This window comes from Eurosta solidaginis, chromosome 5, assembly GCF_040869045.1.
Source record: "Eurosta solidaginis isolate ZX-2024a chromosome 5, ASM4086904v1, whole genome shotgun sequence".
In the NCBI taxonomy this organism is placed as follows: domain Eukaryota; kingdom Metazoa; phylum Arthropoda; class Insecta; order Diptera; family Tephritidae; genus Eurosta; species Eurosta solidaginis.
In genome coordinates, this window is record NC_090323.1 from 267692193 (window position 1) to 267716806 (window position 24614).

The 24614-nt window shown below is 35.2% G+C and overlaps 1 protein-coding gene across 8 annotated transcripts in view; it reads left to right on the forward strand.

Annotated features, from left to right (window-relative positions):
- The window catches only part of msn (serine/threonine-protein kinase msn), a 161349-nt gene that overhangs the window by 93394 nt on the left and 43341 nt on the right, over nucleotides 1-24614 (forward strand). For 6 of the 8 annotated variants that reach the window (XM_067790384.1, XM_067790390.1, XM_067790387.1 and 3 more), the window contains 2 exons: nucleotides 3971-4118; nucleotides 12024-13082. In XM_067790384.1, coding sequence (XP_067646485.1) covers nucleotides 3971-4118; nucleotides 12024-13082 — 1207 coding nt within the window. The remainder of the gene's footprint in view (nucleotides 1-3970; nucleotides 4119-12023; nucleotides 13083-24614) is intronic. The other 2 variants (XM_067790391.1, XM_067790392.1) reach the window with 1 other exon arrangement.

Sequence of the window (24614 nt, forward strand, 5' to 3'; positions counted from 1 at the left end):
CTTCACCAAACGGGTTCGCTTCGCTGGTGACAATACCAGCTTACGTGCACGAATTCCTCGATATATTTTATATGTTAGACTTCCTATTTTAAGACCACTCTGAAGTAGTCAAAAGAAGAGAAATATGTTATTTTTGTAGTAATGAGAAAGGCCTAGAGAACTTTTTCTTGTAAGTAGATCACTTGGCGATCTTAAAAATGGTTTCAGTTCGCTGATTGTTTACATTTTGAAAGCTTAATTTTCATATTGAGGGTAATTACAGTTGGCTGGCAAAGTTAACATTTTACCCAGGTATCAAAAATTCTAGCTGTTGGGATCCTTTTATTGGTATATTTTAAAATCATACAAAGAAAATTAACAGAGTGCAAAGCGTGTTACAGCTAACAGATGACAATGTAAATTAACACGAAACTGTGATTACCCAAATTTTATTATGCATGTCCTTTTTACTTTGGAACAGAGATCTATATAGCTCAAATCGAGGCGTAACCGTCAAAACAATGCCTAAATTCAATTTGTACAATTTGTATGGGGAATATCGGTCTGCTTCGGAAAGGCAGTATATGCCTACAGGGCCACTATGCATATGAACGTAGCGCGAGTTATCATCGGGAGATAGATAAATATTTAATTAAACCATAGCGCCTTTGTTCTCTTCGCTTCGAAGTTCAGTATTTTTCTTTTGGCTTAAAAGCGTTGTATGTAAATATGTTCTGGAAATGTTGATCTCAATTATATTCCAAATTAATGCACTTTTGAGATTATATTTTTTTGAAGCCTCTCTCGACACTCGCGGTACCTTGAATTTAATTTCCCATTTCATTTCAAACAAGTAAGGAAGGCTAAGTTCGGGTGTACCCGAATATTACATACTCAGTTGAGAGCTGTGGAGACAAAGTAAGGGAAAATCACCATGTTGTAAAAAGAACCTAGGGTAACCCTGGAATGTGTTTGTATGACATGTGTATCAAATGGAAGGTATTAAAGAGTATTTTAAGAGGAAGTGGGCCATAGTTCTATAGATGGACGCCGCTTAGGGATATCGCCATAAAGGTGGACCAGGCCTGACTCTAGAATTTGTTTGTACGATATGGGTATCAAATGAAATGTGTTAATGATAATTTTAAAAGGGAGTGGGCCTAAGTTCTATAGGTGGACGCCTTTTCGAGATATCACCATAAAGGTGGACCAGGGGTGACTCTAGAATTTATTTTGTACGATATGGGTATCAAATGAAAGATATTAATGAGTATTTTAAAAGGGCGTGGGCCTAAGTTCTATAGATGGACGCCTTTTCGGGATATCGCCATAAAGATGGACCAGGGGTGACTCTAGAATGTTTTTGTACGAAATGAGTATCAAATGAAATGTGTTAATGATAATTTTAAAAGGGAGTGGGCCTAAGTTCTATATGTGGACGCCTTTTCGAGATATCGCCATAAAGGTGGACCAGGGGTGACTCTAGAATTTGTTTGTACTATATGGGTATCACATGAAAGGTGTTAATGAGTATTTTAAAAGGGAGTGGGTCTTAGTTCTATAGGTGGACGCCTTTTCGGAATATCGTTATAAAAGTGGAGCAGGGTTGACTCTAGAATGCGTTTGTACAATATGGGTATCAAAAGAAAGGTGTTAATAAGTGTTTTAAAAGTGAGTGGGCCTTAGTTCTATGGGTGGACGCCATTTCGAGATATCGCCATAAAGGTGGGCCAGGGGTGACTCTAGAATTTGTTTGTACGATATGGGTATCAAAGGAAATGTGTTAATGAGTATTTTAAAAAGGCGTGGGCCTTAGTTCTATAGGTGGACGCCTTTTCGAGATGTCGACATAAAGGTGGACCAGGGGTGACTCTAGAATTAGTTTGTACGATATGGGTATCAAATGAAAGGTGTTAATGAGTATTTTAAAAGGGCGTGGGCCTTAGTTCTATAGGTGGACGCCTTTTCGAGATATCGACATAAAGGTGGACCAGGGGTGACTCTAGAATTTGTTTATACGATATGGGTATCAAATGAAAGGTGTTAATGAGTATTTTAAAAAGGCGTGGGCCTTAGTTCTATAGGTGGACGACTTTTCGAGATATCGACATAAAGGTGGACCAGGGGTGACTCTAGAATTTGTTTGTACGATATGGGTATCAAATGAAAGGTGTTAATGAGTATTTTAAAAAGGAGTGGGCCTTAGTTCTATATGTGGACGCCTTTTCGAGATATCGCCATAAACGTGGACCAGGGGTGACTCTAGAATGTGTTTGTACGATATGGGTATCAAATTAAAGGTATTAATGAGGGTTTTAAAAGGGAGTGGCCGTTAGTTGTATATGTGAAGGCGTTTTCGAGATATCTACCAAAATGTGGACCAGGGTGATCCAGAACATCATCTGTCGGGTACCGCTAATTTATTTATATATGTAATACCACGTACTTTTTCATTTTCTTCTACTTAATATGGTAGGTGTCACACCCATTTTACCAAGTTTTTTTCTAAAGTTATATTTTGCGTCAATAGACCAATACAATTACCATGTTTCATCCCTTTTTTCGTATTTGGTATATAATTATGGCATTTTTTTCATTTTTCGTAATTTTCTATATCGAAAAAGTGGGCGTGGTCATAGTCGGATTTCGGCCATTTTTTACACCAATACAAAGTGAGTTCAGATAAGTACGTGAACTGAGTTTAGTAAAAATATATCGATTTTTGCTCAAGTTATCGTGTTAACGGCCGAGCGGAAGGACAGACGGCCGACTGTGTATAAAAACTGGGCGTGGCTTCAACCGATTTCGCCCTTTTTCACAGAAAACAGTTATCGTCCTAGGAGCTAAGCCTCTACCAAATTTCACAAGGATTGGTAAATTTTTGTTCGACTTATGGCATTAAAAGCATCCTAGACAAATTAAATGAAAAAGGGCGGAGCCACGCCCATTTTGAAATTTTCTTTTATTTTTGTATTTTGTTGCACCATATCATTACTGGAGTTGAATGTTGGCATAATTTACTTATATGCTGTAAAGATATTAACTTTTCTTTTAAAATTTGAATTTAAAAAATTTTTTTTTTAAAAAGTGGGCGTGGTCGTTCTCCGATTTTGCTAATTTTTTTAAGCAGACATAAAGTAATAAGAGTAACGTTCCTGCCAAATTTCATCATGATATCTTCAACGACTGCCAAATTACAGCTTGCAAATCTTCTAAATTACCTTCATTTAAAAGTGGGCGGTGCCACGCCCATTGTCCAAAATTTTACTAGTTTTCTATTCTGCGTCATAAGCTCAACTCACCTACCAAGTTTCATCGCTTAATGCGTATTTGGTAATGAATTATCGCACTTTTTCGATTTTTCGAAATTTTCGATATCGAGAAAGTGGGCGTGGTTATTGTCCGATATCGTTCATTTTAAATAGGGATCTGAGATGAGTGCCCAGGAATCTTCATACCAAATTTCATCAAGATACCTCAAAATTTACTCAAGTTATCGTGTTAACGGACAGACGGACGGACATGGCTCAATCGAATTTTTTTTCGATGCTGATGATTTTGATATATGGAAGTCTATATCTATCTCGATTCCTTTATACCTGTACAACCAACCGTTATGCAATCAAAGTTAATATACTCTGTGAGCTCTGCTCAACTGAGTATAAAAAGTGTAGACTGTCGAAATCTAGCCATTTTATCGCTTACATTAGTTAGTGGACTCGATTACACATATTTTATAAATCTAAAAACATTTGATATCTAAAAAAAATGTATTTCATTGTAACTAATAAGATTTTTGTTACATTTTCTTCTATTTCTTCTTCATTATTTTTCAAATTAATATTTTTTATTTAATTTAAAATTTAATGCTGCGCCATCATTCGTGCTTTTTTATGATCATCGCATATTATACCGCATCCAATACGTCGTTCCCTGCTCTTCTGTTGTTTTTGTATATTTGTTTATTATATAGTCCTGAATTTTCATATAGGCCTGGACTTGGACCCGTTTCTGAAGATACAACTACTACGCCCATCAGCCATGGCAGTAGCAGCGGAGGTGGGCCACCAAATCGTCCATTGCCTCCAACACCGGATGATGATGATCAAGCTGGTGATCGTACATTGATTATGAAGAGGGTAAGTCTGAAATGAAGTAACTTTACATAAATTATTAATTAGTCTTTAATTAGTTCATACGTAAATAGTCGTATAAGTTATATAAGTGTTTAACGAAAAAAAGAGAAATGAATTTAAAAATTGCATAGCCTGAGAAACAAACGAAAATTGGTGATTTTTTGAACTAAAAGTTTTGCTGATTTTTTTTTTTTTTTTTTTTTTTTAATAAACCAGAAAAAGGCATAGGATTTGTATAAAGCTTTATTCATATTACACTTGCGTTTGATAAAATTTAAAAAAATGTCAAGCTGAGTTTAACACTAAAACTGATATGCTATAAAATTGTATTCAATATAAGGGCAATTCTCTCAGTTTAGGAAATGTAGTAAACGTCGAAAATATTCCACGTTTTCTAGACCAAATATACAATACTTAGAGAAAGCACCATTTACACAACTAATATGCTTTCCATCTGATACTGCATGTAGCGCCAAAAGTTAAATATGAAATGTATATATTATGCATTTTACAAAACTGCGGCGCACAGACATTTTTTGTTTTTTAAATTGAAATCTAAATTTCACCGTTCTTGTCACATCTATGAATTTTCTATTCCATGGATTCCACACAGAGAGAATACCCCTATTGTAAATTGTATTCTTCAAATATAATTTTTTTCTTGTAAAATGCTTTAGGGTTGCTGGTGTTTTATAAAAATTAAGAAACTACGTTTAGTAACTATTTATTTACCTGTAATTAAAATAATAACACAACAAACTTTGACGCAGACCTAATACAATTTTTAATTATTTATTTATTTATACAAATGTACGTATTTCATATTAATTTTCTATTAGACACCAACAAAGGCAATAAACAAGTGGTTGTGGTTCTTACTGTAAATTTTTGTAAGTTAAAACCAAAATTAGTTTGTTATGCAAGCAACAACTACTGACCAAGTACGCGTGCGCATTAAATATCTAAAAAACTTGCTCTTAGACGTTCCACACTTTTACAAATGCGTTAATTTTTTTTATAGATACATTTATATATTTATTTTCTTTTTAACAAATTCTTTTAAAATACTTATAGTTTGTAATTTAGTTATTTAAGATAATTTTAGTTCTTTCAAATCATATAAATTCATTTATTTATTTTTAAGTTACACACGCTCACAAAAAGAGTATTGGCACAAGAACTTTTTGTTTGTTTTTATCCCAGCTGTACTTGTACACAGGGTATTATAACTTTGATTGGATAACGGTTGGTTCTACAGGTATAAAGGAATCGAGATAGATATAGACTTCCATATATCAAAATCATCAGTATCGAAAAAAAATTTGATTGAGCCATGTCCGTCTGACCGTTAACACGATAACTTGAGTAAATATGGAGATATCTTCACCAGATTTCGTAAACGAGCTTATCTGGGCCCAGAATAGATTGGTATTGAAAATGAGCGGATCGGATGATAACCAAGCCTACTTTTCATATGTATAACATTTTGGAAACACACAAAAAACCTGATTATTTAGTAAACAATACACGTAGAATATTGAAATTTGACGTGTGGACTGATATTGAGACTTAAAAAAATTTGAAAATTTTTTTTAAATGGGCGTGGCACCGTCCACTTCTGATAAAATCAATTTTACATATATTATTAATCATAAATCAAAAATCGTTAAACCTATCACAATGAAATTCGGCAGAGAAGTCGCCTTTACTATAAGGCATGCTTTGAAGAAAAATTAACGAAATCGGTTAAAATGGTCGTGGACGAATAAAATAAGCTATATCTTTGCAAAAAAGAGCTTTATAGCAATGGTATTTCATTTCCCAAATGTATTTATAACAATAAATAGGAAAAACTTCAAATTTAATAAAAAATACAAAACTTCATACTCGGAAAAATTCTAAACATTTATGGTGCAAATTTAAAAAACTTTGAGCAGACTCGAGTTTCAAATTCGAATTTTCGTGAAATTTGCGTACGAACTTCAACTTTAGTTCACATTGAGTTGATTACATATTGGTAAATGCTTTTCTAAAGAATTGGCGAAAATTATTTATTTTTTAGTGAAACAAGGAAGTCTAAGTTCGGGTGAAACCGAACATTACATACCCAGCTGTACACTTGAAATGCTGTTGTTGTTGTTTTATGTGTTTAATAGTGTTACAAGGCTGCGCAATAATACATATACATATGGTTCTATTCTGAACTAATTTTCGTTTAAAAGAAGATTCATGTTTCGACATCAAATTTTCGGGAAATTTGCGTAAGATCATAAACCTTAAGTTTATATTGATTTTATATTACATATTTTTAGATGTTTTTATTAAGAAATGGCGAAAATTATCTTTCTTATGCAAAACTAGGTCTTGTGTCAATACATTTCGTTAGTGTATACACAGCTAAGTCAAATTTGGAAAGCGCAACTAAACCAGTTGCTGCTTTCGTGCACGCAATGGAAAGCTATTCCGCTTGTCTAAATTACTCCAAACACTTTTTTTTCATTTTGGTCCGGTTTTTCAGTAGTTGGTTAAGCTAAGCTTAAACTAAGTTTGCTTAAACTGTAGTAAAATTTAAACTCCAGTGAAACTACTGAGCACTTTTTGTGCGGTAACATTGGTTTTTTTATTATCTAGATAATTTGTAGATACGGCAACGGCTGGATTTTGTTTACCCATCAAACATGGAAAAAAAATTCTGCTGCAAAATATATATTTAGTTCCGGAAGTGACATCCAACATTATTATTTAATTATTCTTAAACCAGATAGTTCTCCAGTTGATATCCAACTTCATTCGCCAGTCACTATCCAACCTTTGAGAAATTTTGTAAAATTAAATGTTTTCCAGTTGATCTCCAACGCCATTAATATTTTCCAATTATTATCCTAATTTCGAGAGATTTGGAGAAATGTACAGTTCCCAAATGAATATTCACCCCATTTTTTCAGTTGATATCTTACATTATATATCGAGTTGAGATGGAGTTGAAAAAAATCTCCAAGGTGGTACCACCAAAACAAACAGCTGTTTTTTGTGAGAAATAAACGCCTGTTTGATAGCAGTAATGAAGCGTAATTAATCAAGAATAAATTATATAGGCGGCCGCCGTGGTGTGATGGTAGCGTGCTCGGCCTGCCACACCGAAGAAGTTGTTAATTACATTTTTTCAACTTAAGTAATAGCATATTTTGCTTTATAAAAAGTTCCCGCTTTTGCTGACTACGCTATGATTCTCGAGTTGAGCCACTGTTTGGAAAGAACTTTTGAGATTTTCGAAGTATGCCTAGTTACGAACATGGGTATATTCGACGCCATTTGGTACGAACGCAAATAACTGATAGGTTAACTAGAGTTTAACCCTGGCAGATCGGCCACTTAAGCTTAGCTTAAACTTAGTAGACTGAAAAACTGCAGAATAAGTTTAAGCGTAGTTTAACTGACAAACTGAGTTGAACTTGTACTGAAAAATCGGGTCTTAGTCATGCAAATATTTTTCGTGAATTTTACTTTGAAAGAAAAACAAGCAAATTCGTTTTAAATTAGCAGCACTCAAAATGTTTAGAAAATTTGACCAACTTCATTCGATTAAGCTGTTATAAAGGTGATGAGCATCAGTTACTTGTATTTTTTTATGGTTGAATCACAGATATTCGAAAAGAAGGCGTAAAATGCACCGAAACGCTAGTCAGTTGCTTGAAAATATGAATTGTATAACAGAAACTATGTTAACGAATTTCGAAAAAAACAACAACAAAAGACATGGCTTTGGCTGAATGTGTTTGTCAACAGTTCAACTAACGCACGAGTGCGGTTTCGAATCCACTACTGGCAGAAAATGCATTAAAGGGACTTACAGGGTATATTCGAAACAGATATCGCCTTGTCAGTCCTGATACCATGTTGTTTACACTTTTCCCAAATTATTAAATAAATTAAAATTTAAAATATACTTTTTCATACATTAAATGCGGGGAGTGGCTTAACAATACAATTACAAAAAGAAAAACTGAAATATTCGAAAAGTTACAATACTTCATGAGAATTTTAAATTGTTTTTTAAATATTTTTTTGTATTTTATTCCTTATAAAAAATCACATTTTGTACCCTTTGTTTGGGAAGAAATCTAAAATCAATTTGTCAGACTAAAATAAATTATGCTACAATTTTCAATTGTTGATTTATACCCCAGGTGAACGAACGAAATAAACAAAAATTTTCAAATCCTATGATATTTTTTGTTATTTCGTGATCAGCTTGGTCGAATGCAGTCAGTTTTATTGCTAAGACTCTAAATTTTTTATTTAAGTTATGGGTCGTTCTGTGCAAAATGAACCGGTGGTTGGAGTTCACACATTTTGAGCTTGTTTAATTTTTTCATAGTACGATTTCTGCGGCTGGTTTCGGTTACCATCTTTTGAAAATAGTGTTGTTAAGAGCTGCGATCCCCGTAATGCCAATACCTTTCACCATCACGAATAACCGACAATTAAAAGTTTTTTTTTTGTTCGTACTTCTTTCCGGACGAATAGTCATTCCAGTTCGAAAACTAAAACATGGCTGTATGTGCTTAGAATATTTATAAAGGCAAATTAAGTAAACGGAATAAATGTTTATAGCATACATGCATATTCTGCACGGGTGCTCTCAACCCGTCTCATCTGGAAAGTGCAAGCAACATTCAGCGAAACATGCTTTCAACTAGTGGTCGATTTGAAATAGAATAACCATTTGTCTTCAACGAAAGCCGAAATAGAAATAAACAAGCGTGTGTGAAAATCAAAAGCAAAATAATGATCACTGCACACAAAGCGTATCGTCAAAGGCGCGTACGAGATATGTATGACATGACGATTCCTCATCACCTAAAGATTTACATGCGAAGCTTCTTCCATTCTCACTACTAAACAATAAAAATTTAAAAGTTAATTAATTAATTAAAACTATTTTCCACTAAATCAATGTGGAAGATCACAGTAGACCGTAGCGACAGCTCCAAAGAGATCGTCCTTACTGACGGACAGTCAGTTACAGTCACGGATAATGTTGAGTAAATGCGACGCTTGTCGACTTGAATTTTCATATTTTCTTTTATTTCGTGGAGTTGACGACTCGTCTGAGGCTTTCTCTTTAAGTTCATGTGTTCAGCATCAAAGCGTACAGATTTCGTAGCATCTGGTACGCGTGACGATACGCCTCGTGCTTAATGACCCAAAAAAATAATAACAATTTGTTGTAGTCTAATTCTAAATGTTTGTTTTGAAACTATCAAAAGAGCGCTGGTGTCTAAATGGACACACTTACATATGTAATCCTAAATGCATATTTTAAGCACGCATATGCAATCTAAGTATATAGATGTATATAAATCAGAATTATTAATTTTTTGAATAAGAATGCCCTTACATGCGTATGCACACACTTTTGTAAATAAATATTTGTATGTTTATTTACATACATACTTACTTATTTATATATACATACTTACATTAAAACACAATTCATCATTTCATTGCAATTAACAAACGAATTCGAAACAAGCCTTGAAAAAAATTTAAAAATACATACAGTTGTGTTCACAAAAATAGGAACAAATTAAAAAAAAAACCTCTTGTGTAATGAAAACTTTGTAAACCAAATTCAAAAATGTTTTCGAAAAAATGCCAAAGTTCGTGAAATGTTAGTCTTTATGAAAAAACTTTTTTAAATATTTTTTAATTTCCGCAGGGGGGGGGGGGGGGGGGGTTTGGAAGAAAATATACTTCCAAAGTAAAATCTTCAACAAACTCGACTTCAAGCTGCGTTCTAGTTTACAATCGATTGCTTAGCTAATTGACTAGTCGATTATGTAATACAAATCTAGAGAGGTAGTTTCACTTCCCCGCCATTGCCGCCAATAGACATAAATTTTGTTTTGGCATTTTCTTTTAAACGGCGCTACCATAAAAAAAAATACTTGGTTCGATTTACCTCCGAGGATATTTAGGCTGAGCTTCTCTTATTTCCGTCGTGCTCCTTTTAATCCTCCCTACAAATTAGCGGGACGGGAAGAACCTGCATGTTTTATGCCGACTCCGAACGACATTTGCAAGGCATATGAACTTTCACTGAGAAGCTTTTCATGACAGAAATACACTCGGAGTGTTTGCCAAATCACTCACGGCGCTAAAATATCCTTAAAAATAATAAAATAAACATCCCAAAACGATAGTTTAGTTTTCAATTCTACTTGTCTTTTTCTTTAAATTTTTTGGTATATTTTTTAACGTTCAACAAGTTCTTCCGGGCAGGTATTGAACACAACACATGTCGCAAGAACATAGAAGAACTGCATCTGCCGGAAAGTATGCATCTTGCTTGGTCGTATTCGGTTCAATATAGCGGCTTGACCCCACCGCAAAAATACACCAGTTTCTTTTCCACTATTGGATCTTAAACCATTGCTGGGACAGACGGCTTGTCACTTATCTTAGGGCTTCATTCTGTATTGCGAACGATATCTCAGACGAACGATTCGCCTCCAAACGACTTCGTCCAGCAATGGTATTCTCAACCATTTTCGTCCGGCCTTTATGTTTATTACTTTACGTCAAACAAGAAGTCGAAAGCAATCGTTAAGTGATCTGCTGTCATCGTTTAACATAGTGCAAATACACTAGCAATTTGTCTCTGAGGCGAAACGTACGTTAGTTTCGTAATACAGAATGAGACCCTTAGGGCTTTGTCCTACTATGTAGCTGAGTGGCTTAAACGCTTGCGAGGGCGCTGCCTACGAAGCGATTGAGCTGAAGTGTAGGGACACAGAAAATCCCGTTTTTCTAAAAGAAGCAAAATGCTGCGACTATGGTTGTCCATAAGAAGATGACCTAAGCGACGAAGCAGTTTCTGACTGTGATGCTAATAGATGCAGCAATTCATATAAGCAGATGCCTATCGAAACAATAATAAAAACTGAACAATGTTAACACCTTTACATATAAAAAGGTAGTTTTTTCAAACTTCCAAATGCAAGAATCCCATGTGATGTGAAGTCTAAGGACGCGTCGATCCTCTTGCATAATCAAACCCGTAATATACGGACACGGGATTGAAAGGTGCTCTGCTTCTCCTAATAAGCAAAGAGGCAGTACATATTTTGCACCCAAAGCAAAACGAAGACGTAGACGCAATGCCCGAAATGTTGTAGGGGCACAAACAAATATGTGAGCTGCAGATGGCTTACAATAACTCAACAAGCTCTTAACGAGTCGTAGAACTCATTGAAAAGTTAAAAAAAAGGAACTATTCGAAAAGTCGAATCTGTCAATAATCGAATGGAAAAAATATTCGATCAGTAATAATCGATTATTTTACTAAACAACTTTTGTTATTAGCAGGAGTTCTAAATTCAAGCTGGTACTTGTAAGCCTAAAATTGTTTGAACTAAGAACTGCACATTCGAAACCTTTCTGAAAATTCCTAGTCTAGTTTTTATTTTTATTTTTTTTTCGAAATCGATTTTGAAGTGGGTTTACATATTTTGTTTAAAAATGTTGATGAATGTTAGAAAACGTTTTTGAATTTTTGCTAAAATTAACTAAAATTAATATTGGAAAGAAAGCAACTGATACAAGTTGGAAGAAATTTTTGCTGCAATATTTTTACGCGCAGGTGTATTTAGTTTATATATATTCACTCCTCCAATTACTTCCTACAATCGAAAAATGTAAGTGAAAATTCATGAAAAATATGCAAGGTACTTAACAAAAAACACCGCGGCGGACTTTTCACTCACCAAATTTCCAAATCGAATTCTACTCCCTTTTCCACTCACTATCTATATCGCCTATACTACGTATACTACTATTTCAAAAATCTTTCTTAAGTTCGTTAAGTATTCGATTTATGAGTCAAACAACTAAAATTTCACACAGAAACTCGAAAACCAAAACAAAATTCAAAAGTCCGCTTCCACAACTTGTGCCAATCGTCCGTCCAGAGATGAAGTTGTACTCATGCGCGAATGGGATATTGAGAAATTCTTTCCAAATCGCGAATGTGATAACTCTGCTGCTGCCACCGCCATCTCTAATTCGAGTACACTAAAGGCTGAGCAAAAGCTACAACGTAGCAGCATTTCAGAGATGTCACGACGCAATTCTCATCATCAATCGCCAGTGACGCGTCAACAACAACAAGCACCACCAGTGCCGCAAGGCTTCCAGCCTCTAAAAGGAACCAAAGAGACAACGTCAGAAAAATTGCAACAGCAAACTCCTACACGAACAAATCACAATGTTAATAGCGGCAGCAGCAGCATCAGTAGCGGCAACAATGGTAATGGCAGTGCATGCGAACAAAAATTAGGCGTCAACGAAACACAAAAGGCACAGCCACAGCAACAAGTGCACAAACGTCAGGAATCCGATTCGAAATTGCCACATTTTATGCGAAGCTTTCGTCGTGAAAATTCCGATTTCTTTCCACAGATCAAACGCTATTCAGCCGTATTGAGCAATAGCAGCAATTTGAATTCACCACAATTGGTGCAAGCGCAACGCGCCAGTGTTATGTTGCCACGCAATAGCATGTACAGCAATAACCAGAAGAGCGATAGCAACACAACCGCTGCTATTACTGATAATAAACCAAATGAAAAGTATACAAATAGTAGTGCCATAACAGCGACTACTGGTGCAAACTGTGCTAATTCCACAGCTGCAGCAACAAGTGCTTCCAATACTGTGAAAAATCAAACAAACCAAACACCACCGAAATCAATCGCCAATACAACCAGTGCTGCCAATAGTAATAAAACAAATAGTAGTGCCACAAGCACAACCACAATTAAACCAAGTTGGACAAGCAATTTAACACCGAGTAAATTAGATTTCCTGCGACCCAGACGCGAAAAGACTGAATCGGTTATAGTTTTACAAAATTCGGCCGCACGACAGCAGTCATTTTTGGCGCAACAACTACTACAGCAGCAGGTAAACACATACACACACACATCCCATGCACACACACACATAAAACTGACAATCACAAAATTAAAAAAATAAAATCTGTTAAGAAGTATTTCAACTCGAAACAAAAGCGCTTCATCTGTCTACTGTTCTCTTACATTTAGTAGTTTTGCAAAAGAAAAAGAAAGCGCTTGCAAATTCACCACAATTGCAAACTCATCACGATTGCTAAATTAATTTACAAATTTGTATTTAATTCTAACCAAGAACAAATAACTGTTAAAATTAAGTATTTCATCCCTAAATCTATAATTTAATTAATTGCATTTTAAATGAATGAATTCAAAGTGCAAAAACAACTATCATATCGCCACTTCCTCCCACATTAAATCGCCTTTATTCGCCACTACATAATCTACCACATTTTGCTCGTTCGCTATTTGTTTATCTTTTGATTTTCCCAGATCTTAGCTTGCTTTTGTTCATATTTGTATTCATAATTTTTCTTTAACTTTTTGTATTTGTATTTAAAATGCTTTTGGATTTTGGTTTTATTTAATGTGGTTACTTTGGTTTTGTTATGCGTTTTGTTTGTGCTTTTATTTAATGCTTAAACGAAGTGACTTGAGACTGTGTCGTCGGTCCCATGGAAGACTCACACGTTGCGCTTGTATGTGTCGATGACTAACACAACTCAACTGGGCTATTCCTTAACCCAAACTGTGCTATTTTCCACGTGAAAAATGAAACGTGTTAGTCTTCTATGGGAATTTTCAAAGTGCCAGTTTTCGTTGGGACTTGTATTGCTAATGACAGTAACTAACTTTATTTTTAACTGCAACTTGACTGTATATATAATGCAAGTAATCCTCTATTATTATTTTGCTAGATAACTAAGATCAAGCGCCCATATTAACTCAGCTAATGATGAGATAATACTTTAGAATATGAATAACTGTCAATTTTGAGTTTTTGAATGAATATTGTAGACAAAGTTCCCATGGAACAAGTTGCTATATTTTTAAGTTATTTAGTACACGGATAAAACTCACAATGTATGTTGTTTGTTAGAGCGAATTGGGATCAGTAGAGAAATCCCTTCTGTATAAACAATTTACTCTTGCCAGCCTGAAAGCTGATGCGATAGAATCCGCCCTCGGCAGGGTAACAATGTTTGAATAAAACGGTATACTTTACGAAAAATTAATGTTCGCAACGTTGACTACCTTTGAAGTTACACATATGCTGCATGGGACATCAGAAATAATGGTAACTGTAGGGTTACTCTCAAAAAACAATTTGACTTTTGTCCACCTAGCATGTTCATGCGTCCCACTGTGGTTCGTTAAAAAACTGGATTTCGGCCGAAGAGATTGCTGTAAGAGGCAGTGGTGCGACTGATGGCTTTATTTTATTTTAAACCTGCTTGCTTTCACTAGATTTGGCCTTGCCATTGTTTATGTTCTGGCTTAATTTTTCTATGCAAATTCTAGTTGCTGTTAAAGTTAATCTCATTCTAACCCTGACACTATGGCTGTTTACATGAAATGTTGCTTCTTACCAAAGTTAAAAGGGTAAAAGGGCAGGTAAAGACTCTAGTTAACACCCCCAGCGGGTCAGGTGGCCTAGAATATACCCGCGGCAGGTATGCCTATCGTAAAAGCCGACTAAAATACCAAATTGATTCAAGTGGTTGTGTAGTGCAACCCTTTCAAGGTGTTGCTAGCGGAAATATAGCTTCTCCAACCCAATTGTCAACCTCACCTTCCCGTGACGAATGCTGTTACTTTAACAGGTTAGGCTCGGGCGACCCCAAGTTCCTCACAGATCTAGGGGGTGTGAGGGCGCGTATGGCCTTGAAGATTTCGTGTGGTCGTAATAAATCGTTCCCGAAATGGTCGGGCTGGTGCCTTAATGGTGCTTGTCACCGGAACGTACCTGATTTGTATCTGGCAAAGGACCATCAACATCGGTTGCACTCCCCAAGGCAACAACAACTCTAGTTAACCTAAACTCGCACTGAAAAAATGCACCTATGTACACCAGCTCAAACGGCTCTGAGATTGAGGGAATCTGAGTATTGGAGGGATACTCAGCGAGGCTAATACAGTATCCTTAACCTACTTCTGGCGGGCACAATTAGTTACGAAAAAGATTGTGATCTTTTAATTCTTCCATGTAGGAAAAATTGGAAGAAAGGCACAATCGCAGTTGCTAACGGCATATAAATCTACACTGACGGCTTCAAGATGGACTCAGCTATGGGTGCGAGAACTGCTTGCACTCCCTAGTCATGTCAACATCATTTAAATTTCCGAAAGTCCTCGCCATTTGACTAGCCATTACATCACTTGTGGAAAGGAATCTAACTGTTAAGATATATTCTCTAACCGCTGCACATTAACTCAAAGTTAGATAAGTAGGTATATACATATATGCGTGTAGGTATTCGTTTTATTGCAGCCAATACTACGAGCAAAATGGACTACAATGAAAGATAGCCACTTGGGGCCATTATACTTACCTACCTTTCCATCTGACACTTGCGCAGGTCATGTCATTGATGCTTGCATTTAAAGTAGGTCTGCCTTAACGTCTATATCTCCGCAGTATAGGTAGTTCGGGTTTTTAACATTTCATGTAGAAGTTGGCATCCTGCGATCGCTTCAGTTATGGGTTCGTCCAGGTCTCGCGTTGATTCTTCTCGTGCTTGTATGGCATACTATGATCACGCCCATTTATAGTCCAGACACGACCAAATACCCATCTTCATAATCCCGACAAAACAAAATCACGCAAAAAAAGCGATCAAATTAGATGATTTTAAGAAACTTCTTCAAAATTTACCCCTCGGTATACATATATTCCATTATAAAAGAAAATGACCCTCGATTGTGTCTTTTTGAGATTTCGAGTTGTCGAGACTTTGATTTGTCACAATATTGTAATGTCTGTATTTTGTCCTGGCTGTATTTTTTCTTGGCGGGATTTCATAAAATTGTTGTTTTTGCTGTAGCAGTGTTTTACCCCTTCTAACAGGTGCGATCACTCAAAAATTGTCCGAGGAAATTTGCAGTTCCAACAGGGTTCTACCAAAGAGTCATGTGTGTTAGAGGTGTTGGCTCTCTATTGCAATTGAGAAGATTGGCAGTGTCATAAGCAGGCATATACTCTTTTCATGTAAACGGCCGAGTACTTTTGTACGAGGTTTCTTCGTAGTTCTTGCGGAGATAACTACTTATGTCCCTGGGAGGCGGGCCTCTTCTCTCAGATATATGTTAGGCTACCCAGGTTTCTAAGTATTCAGCAGAAATTGTTTGTTCAGCACTTCGTTTCCCACCTTATGGGGGGGGGGGGGGGGGGGGGGTATTCTTACCGCACTGTGTAGATGGTGTTTTGGTGGCATAAGAAGACATCCCGTGACAGAGAGTTGTCTAGATTATGTATTGTCGGCACTCTACCTACGAACATAAAAATAACAGCGAAGATTAACAAATTTAAGAGTTTTTTTAAATTTAATTTCGTAATGTTAGGAAAAACTGAAACGAATTGTTTAATGAAAGCTATGGAAACCAATTTTCAAATCTTTTTCAAACATATTTTATGAAAATTTCAAAACTTTTGAGTCTTTACGAAAAAACTGTTTTTGAAACTGAAATAGAAATTGTTTTCAAATTGGTTTTCAAAGATTTCAGTAAACAATTCATTCAAGTTTTTCCAAAATAAAACGCCAAAAATAAAATAAAGAAAATAGTAAATTATGAAACTTGTAAATTATTTTTGCTGATATTTTTGTGCCTATGAAAAGGTGGCAGTTCAGTTCTTCAGTTTCTTAGTAGTTTTTCTTTTGCATTATGAATAGTCATGCCCAAAAGGCAAAGCACAAACCAGTTTCTGACCGAAAAAAATCGTGTGAGTGCTCAGATTTAAAAGCAATGCTGAACGAGTAGGACGTGTGTCGCTTGTGAATAATGTCTGTCGAAGAAGAATTTAGCGAGGTTTTTCAAACATATTTCTGTGAAAACGAAGAGAATGATGATGATTCTTTCGATGATGTTGGTATCAATTACGAGGACGAACTACAAGCATTGTTTCAAGCTGAAGGTCAAATGGAAGTGGATGAAAATATCATCTCCAGAACACTTCTAAGCAAGTTGGGACTTTCTAGTTTTCACCACGTGAAAGCGCGTCTCAAAAACTATCGAAACCAGAAAAAAAGTGGAAAATTTTTTTTTGAGTCATAAGCCACTTTTTCATAGGCCGGGTCACATATATGTATGTATAGGTTATATAAAACTAAAAATAAAACCCAATGTTTAAACAGAAATTACTATTTACGAAGCATAACAAATTTAACCAACAAAATAATTCATTCACATATGTAAACATTGATTGTAAATACTTAGAAAACTGCTAATTATTATGAGATATAACACAAAACAATTAAACGCTAGTAAGGCTATGAAAAGTAAATAATGCTTTTGTATCTAATTTCACATTAATGCATACCACATAATAATTATTATTATTATCATAAACATTTTTAAAAGTAATTAACTCTTTTTCATTGAATTTAAAATTTCATTAAAATATAAATAAATCAAAAATCACCAATTGAATGCGGAGAGAATAGAAAAATTGAATTTTGCACGCTTACATCTTTGTTTTTATGTATGTATGAATGTATGTATGCATTATACAATAAAATCAAGCTGAACTTAATAAATTATTTATGTTAAACTAAACTTATTTGTTTTTTGTAACAAATTCGTTGTTAATGAGTATATGTATGTTTGTATGTGTATGTATGTTAATAAGCTACGATTTTTCATCATTATTAAAATATGTATTGCTCATGTACTAAAAAAATATAATACTTTTATTTAATTTTTAATAAAAATCAACTTAACTCAATTCGATACAATTTTTCTCGAGGGGCCCTTTTTTCTCGCACTTCTAAAATTTTGCATGAACCTGAGGAAGAAGTCCCATCCAAATGTGTTAAGAATTGGGCTGCCTATCACCTATGTATCGTATGCATGACACTTTTCTTTTCCTAATCTATTTGTCGTCCTATTCTGAAGCAGTTACAAATTTTTTTGTTGGAAAATTGTATAATGTAATAAAAATTTGTTACTGTTGCAGAATTTGGTTCGTCGCCTATGGCTTTGCTTTTTATGTAGATTTATTTGGTTGAACGCACAGTAAAAAGAGCCTCCACCATTTGTAAACGTTTTTGATATCGTTCCGTAAACTAATCAGAGAAAGAGAATTATTTAACTCAGCGATTCAGTATACTCAATTGATGGGACGGCGGTATCTTTGCAGACACTTAACGCTCTTATCTTCAAGTACCCAAAGAATATAAGTTGTTTGAAAAAGGGGATTGGAGGACCGTCCTTCAATTCACATGCATATTTGAACAAAAACTAAAAACCACAATAACAGTTTTATTCGGAGTTTAACTTTCAAATATACTAATAATATTTCTGCAGCGAGAATAAGAGACTGTCCCGCAAAGCATCAGTTTCACACTACAAGTTTAATGACTACCTCCGTACTAGTGCTTATCGAATGCAGAGCGGGACGGTTGATAGCATAACTTGTACCAACAGCGCTGGCTATTTCGTATGACATCATAATGTTAAAAGTTGACAAGTTAAAAGCACATGCCAGGAATTGCCCGGTGAATCCAGTACTCAAAGAACAGTACCCGAAACTTGCGGAAGAGGAACGCATACTCCCTAGGGAAACGCGATTCACTCTAGCTCAACTTCGATCTGGATACTGTAACAGGTTAAATTCCTACCTATACAGAGTCAACCCTGACATACAAAGTGTATGCCCCGCTTGCAATGTGTCGTAACATGACACCAACCATCTCTTTAATTGTAATGTGGAACCAACGCCTCTAACACCCCTCTCATTATGGTCCCCCCTGTTGAAACAGCAAGTTTCCTTGGACTCCCGTTAGAGGACATTGATGGCAATTTGTGATCGGTCGCACCTACTGGATGGGGCGAAGCCCTGCTACAACAACAACAACAACTGCGAGGGGACAGAATTACAACTGGTACCGTCTCTTAATTAGTTAGTAGTGCGCTAGCTGGCAACTTTTTAGTGCGATTCCCTGCAGGGATGACATGTAAATATGATTGATTGACACAAACCTACGGCTACGGCTGCCAAAATTATTCAGGTGTGCTCGGGTTCCCTAAAGAGTTCTACGTCTTTTAAACTAATATTGTTTTACAGTGCTCTTCAAGCAGATATCTCTGCGATTTCAAATCCTGCCAATTATTCATTAAAATATCGTAACTGACAGGCATGCTGCAATAAAAGCGCTAGCTGCACGATATACAAGCTCAAGCAAACTAGGTGCATGCAAGAAAAGGTTAGCTACATTAAACTCTGGAAATATCCATTAGCTGGGTTATAAAGTTATCAAGGATAATGTGAAAACTAATCAGGCGGGCAGGTAGGGCCTCAGCCGAAAAAAATTAGGGAATAATAAAGGTTTCAGAATAAAAATACAAATACAAGTTTTTAGACAAAATAATATTTATTAAATATAAAAGTCTGAATCGTTGATCAGACTATACAAGGCCAACTAGGGTTATGCTCAACTAGTTTGTGTCTAATAGCCTCGGGCTGAGCTAGTTAATTAAATTTTCGTAATACTTACTATTACCGAACATTTATAACTAAAAAACTTTCACCTGATATAACTATTCTAATCTAATACTATGTTCAAACAGAAAAATAAATTGAGGCAATTTCGATTTAAGTTGAGTGGTGATCATACAAATCAATTTAGCTTACACAATAGTAATTTGATAGCTGGTTGGCTCAGCTCTACAGCAACAACATACCTTTGTTCAAACTGTCAAACTGTGCGTGTTGGTATTTGGCGAATGGAATGAAATGAAAACATAAAACTTTGAAATTTTTGTGTGCTGTAAGAAAATGTGTTCAATGTTTTGGTTTAATTTTGAGTTTGCCATCTTATTTTGACAATCCCTACTCCAGTGAAATGAAAAAAAATCAAATCAGCTGATGTGATGAGCCAACCATATAGTTGAGCCATGCGTAACTGACGTTTAAATCTACTTTACAAGGTTGCATTTGCAGTTTGAAACAATTTATTACGGAATTTTTTTTTAAACTGGCAATTTATTATATGATAAATTTCCATATGGTATAAATTGCCAATTTGGTGTGTGTTTGTACAGAGTATGATATTTTTTTTTACAAATTTTCTCTTTATAAAAAAGCGCATGGCTTTAAATTTTACATTGTAGAAAATCTGAAACACTCCTCGGATAAAAATTGACATGACGTATTTTGAGAGACCTAAGGCGAATTCAGAAGCAGGCGGTGTTATTCCAACAGACAAACTTACTGGAATCAAAATAATGAACATCTGTCAACATCCCCAAAAAATATTATGCTTTTTACAATAAAATAGTTCAAAGGGATACTCTTTAACTTTAAAGACAATCAAAATAAAATACATGTGTAACTATTCATAGATGTTGCACCTGACCAAATACATACATATGCGCCTATTTTTGAAGAGCCGTATTATATGTTGCTGCAAATCCTGCAAAAATAAAAGTTTGCATTTTTCTGATGATTTTTTGTTTTTCGTAATTTATTGAAAATAATTTATTTTTGATTGACATTTTCTACATTGACAGTAGAAGCCGAAACACCAAGCAAACATGACTAGACTTTTCACTCCATTAGGCATTTAATGAAGCAATAATGTTATACTTAAGAATTTGAATATTGTATAGAAGGCTGAGTTCAATAAGGGCTTTAATGAAGAAAACCTAACTAATTATTTTATTAAGCCTCTGTCTATAATTGGCATAAATACACTGAAAGAAATGGTGCTAGTAAAATCAACAAATTCGTTCTGTTGTTCTTGACCTAACGGAGATTCGGTGAAATTGATCGAGTTACGGTTAATTCGACCGAGTTCTTTGTCAAACGAACAAATTAGTTTAGTCATTTCAACAGAAGAGAAATTGTCGCTCTTTAGTTAACAAAATTCTGTAAAATTGACAGATTCCTGGTCAATCTAACTAATTTTTCGGTTAACATAACTGATCTCACTGGTAATTTCAACAGCGATCAACAGTCAATATATGAGCAAATTTCAAAGAGAATTTTACGCTCACTGCGCTCTCTACTTTGTACTTATGACGATGGCGCAAGTTGTTAAAAAAAAATACCAAAATAAGAAAACCACCAAATCGAAAGAACACACAAAATGGGAAAACAACAAAAAACTACAATACAATACAAAACGAAAAACCCTTTTTTGAATTAACTGTGCAAAAAATTATGAGATACCGGGACACCTATTTATCGGGTACAATTTTTCAACTTCTCCTTCAAGCGAATTGCAAAATTGTGCCCTCTTGTTGCAAAAGTTTTGTTTGAATGAACAGGATTTTTCCAAAGTTAGTAACATTTTGTTCAAGTTTTTACGAATTTTCACTCACGCCAACGAATTTAATAAGATAATAAAAAACATCACATTTTAATGTTGATGTTTCCGACAAAATAAAAGTTTGAGTTGTTTTGGAATCGTTTCAACTTAAAGTGTTACGAAAATTAAACTTGCCGAATTACATGTAAAGTTACTCCAGTGGTGAATTACCTTCCTGCGATTTGATTCTTTACTTTTCTATAACTTACAAATTCTCTATTTAAAATGTTGTCTCAAACATTTATACAAGTCTTGTTCGAAACAATCAAGTGTGGCAACTACATGCGTGATAAGAAATTGAGAATGAGCTGAGCTGCAATTGAAAGAATTGAGATTCAGGTTTGTGACTACTATTTTCATTTCTATTTGCAAAGCGAAGTTCAAAACTATAAATTAAATAAATTAAAAAATATAAAATTTTGTGAAAGTGCGTTTAATAAAACAAAATAATAAAGTGTATAATGTTTAATGTGTGCCAGCATATTTGATGTAAGCCCAATTGACGTTCGGTTAGTAAGTGCCACCGTGGTGTGATGGTAGCGTGCTTCGCCTGCCACACCGTATCGCCTCGGTTCGAGCCCCGGGCAAAGCAGCATCAAAATTTTAGAAATAATGTTTTTCAATTAGAAGAAAATTTTTCTAAGCGGGGTCGCCCCTCGGCAGTGTTTGGCAAGCGCTCCGAGTGTATTTCTGCCATGAAAAGCTCTCAGTGAAAACTCATCTGCCTCGCAGATGCCGTTCGGAGTCGGCATAAAACATGTAGGTCCCGTCCGGCCAATTTGTAGGGAAAATCAAGAGGAGCACGACGCAAATTGGAAGAGAAGCTCGGCCTTAGATCGCTTCGTAGGTTATCGCGCCATACATTTATTTATTTATATGGCAACATAGGTACTTTCGTACAAAGCTGTCGCGACAACTTTTTTTGTTCATTTGACTACTAAAACGGTCAATTACGAATCAATCAGTTGATTCAACATCTTGGTGCGACGGATAAAAATTAACAGAAATTTCGGTTGAATGACCCGTATTTCGGTTGATTTTACCAGTCTTTTTCTTTCTGTGTAAAAGGTCCGAATTTTTTCGAAAACTTTTTTGAGATTTGTTTGTATAGTTTAACTTACAAAGTTCATCTTAGTTTTTTCTCAAATTATCGAAAATAAAAATACAAGAATTAAATTGACGAAATTTGATGAAAATGACGACTGCTATTTTCATGTCCGTTGCTTTATCCAATAACAGTCGTGGTTTTGTTTTTGTTTAAGTGTATACATCTATATTTGCGATTAAAAAGCACGTTTATCGACAATTACATATAGTAGAAGTGTATGGACAATAGTCGAGACACAAACCTTTTCGGTTGTTGCTGTTGTTGTTGTATTAACGATAAAGACACTCCCCTAAGGATTTGGGGAGTGTTATCGATGTTGATAATCCTTTGCCGGATATATGTGGATCCAGTACGTTCCGGTAACAACCACCACTAAGGTACTAGCCCGACCATATTAAACCTTCTTGGCCATCCCGCCCTTCATCCTCTAGTTCCATGAGGAACTTGGGGTCGCCAGAGCCTCGCCTGTTAAATATGTGTATGATACATTCATCATTGTAACAAGATTCCCCGCGCGTAGGTTAGGTTGACAATTGGGTTGCGGAAGCTCTGAAGCTATGAATAGAGATGGGATTGTACCGGGCGTTTACTATTTTTATTGGTAAATTCAAGGAAAATACACGGAATATTCCTTTTTTGTATCTTTTTTTGGATATTTAAATATCATTTCAATTCAGCAATTAAATTTATAACTCATTTGAAATTTAAAAAAAAAAAACTCGTTTTGATTTTAAACAAACAACCCAGCAAACACTCGAAGTCAACAATTAGTCTGAAAGGAGTCCGAACTTTGGATCGTTATGAACACATTTAGAAGTCTGAAGTAAACGCTATATCTATCACACTCATATTTTGCCTCTAACATAAGTCTTATATATGCCTACTTCCGGTATCATATACGAGCCTTATTGGCCTCATATACTGCTAATTTTGAGTTCTTTAATTACACTATTTCAGGGGTTTTAGGTAGAATTTTTGACACATATCTGAAGCGGAAAACATAGTTGAGAAAATTGTTGTGATAAAACTCCCATGAGGATAAAGTAGAAATGAAATTAATATTAGTTGAATTCAATTTTTATTTCGAAAAAATTGTCGCAGAAAAATTTCTGAGTTTTTATTCCGGAGCTGCCTACTTTACTAATTTTAATATTTTTCGTTTGTTCATAAATTTGTCAAATTGGAGTCATAAAAGACTTTTAGGTGATAGCATTTTTGAGGCTGATATTTTTCACATATTTCTGACCCATATTGAACTCCCGAACTGTAAGCGCTTCGAGAATGTTTATTACGCTAACAAAGCTACCCCTCAAGCATGCCCACGACGCTCATAATTTAAGAATCCGAAACGAGTCCAAAATAAGTGGGCAATGTAGCAATCAGAAAAAGTGTCCAAACGCGCAGGAGGGTAAAAGAAAATAAAATTTTTGCCTTTTATTTAACGGCCTAAAAGCTCCTAAACTAGCCTGCAAAAATTATCATTTATCAAATATTTACGTTCGTCAAAGCGAGCTTGGAACAAATATTGATACACTTTGTTACGACAATTTTTCGTTTTAATACAAAATGAATCACATTTGTACATTATTGTTACCCTTGCTATTCTGTTTTTGTATAAGCATCGACGTTTTTCCGCTCATGGACGGTTCTCGACATTTTTAATGTGACCGCAAAGCTGCCACGCTCTGTCCTGGTGTGTCGAACTATATATGTATGCCCCTAAATAAGCGCTGACGATGCCTAATAAATAGGCCAAATAGGAGTCGTATAATCAGAGTTTATTAGCAGAGTATAATATGAGCTCTTTAAAGGCCTTTTAAGACTCATGTCGGACTCTTATTTATGTTCAAATGATATATGGACGTTATTAGGCTCATATAGGACGATCGTTGCAAGAAGGGAAATAAATTGGTTTCGGCCTCCCAAATGAGCTCATAGCTACTTTAAA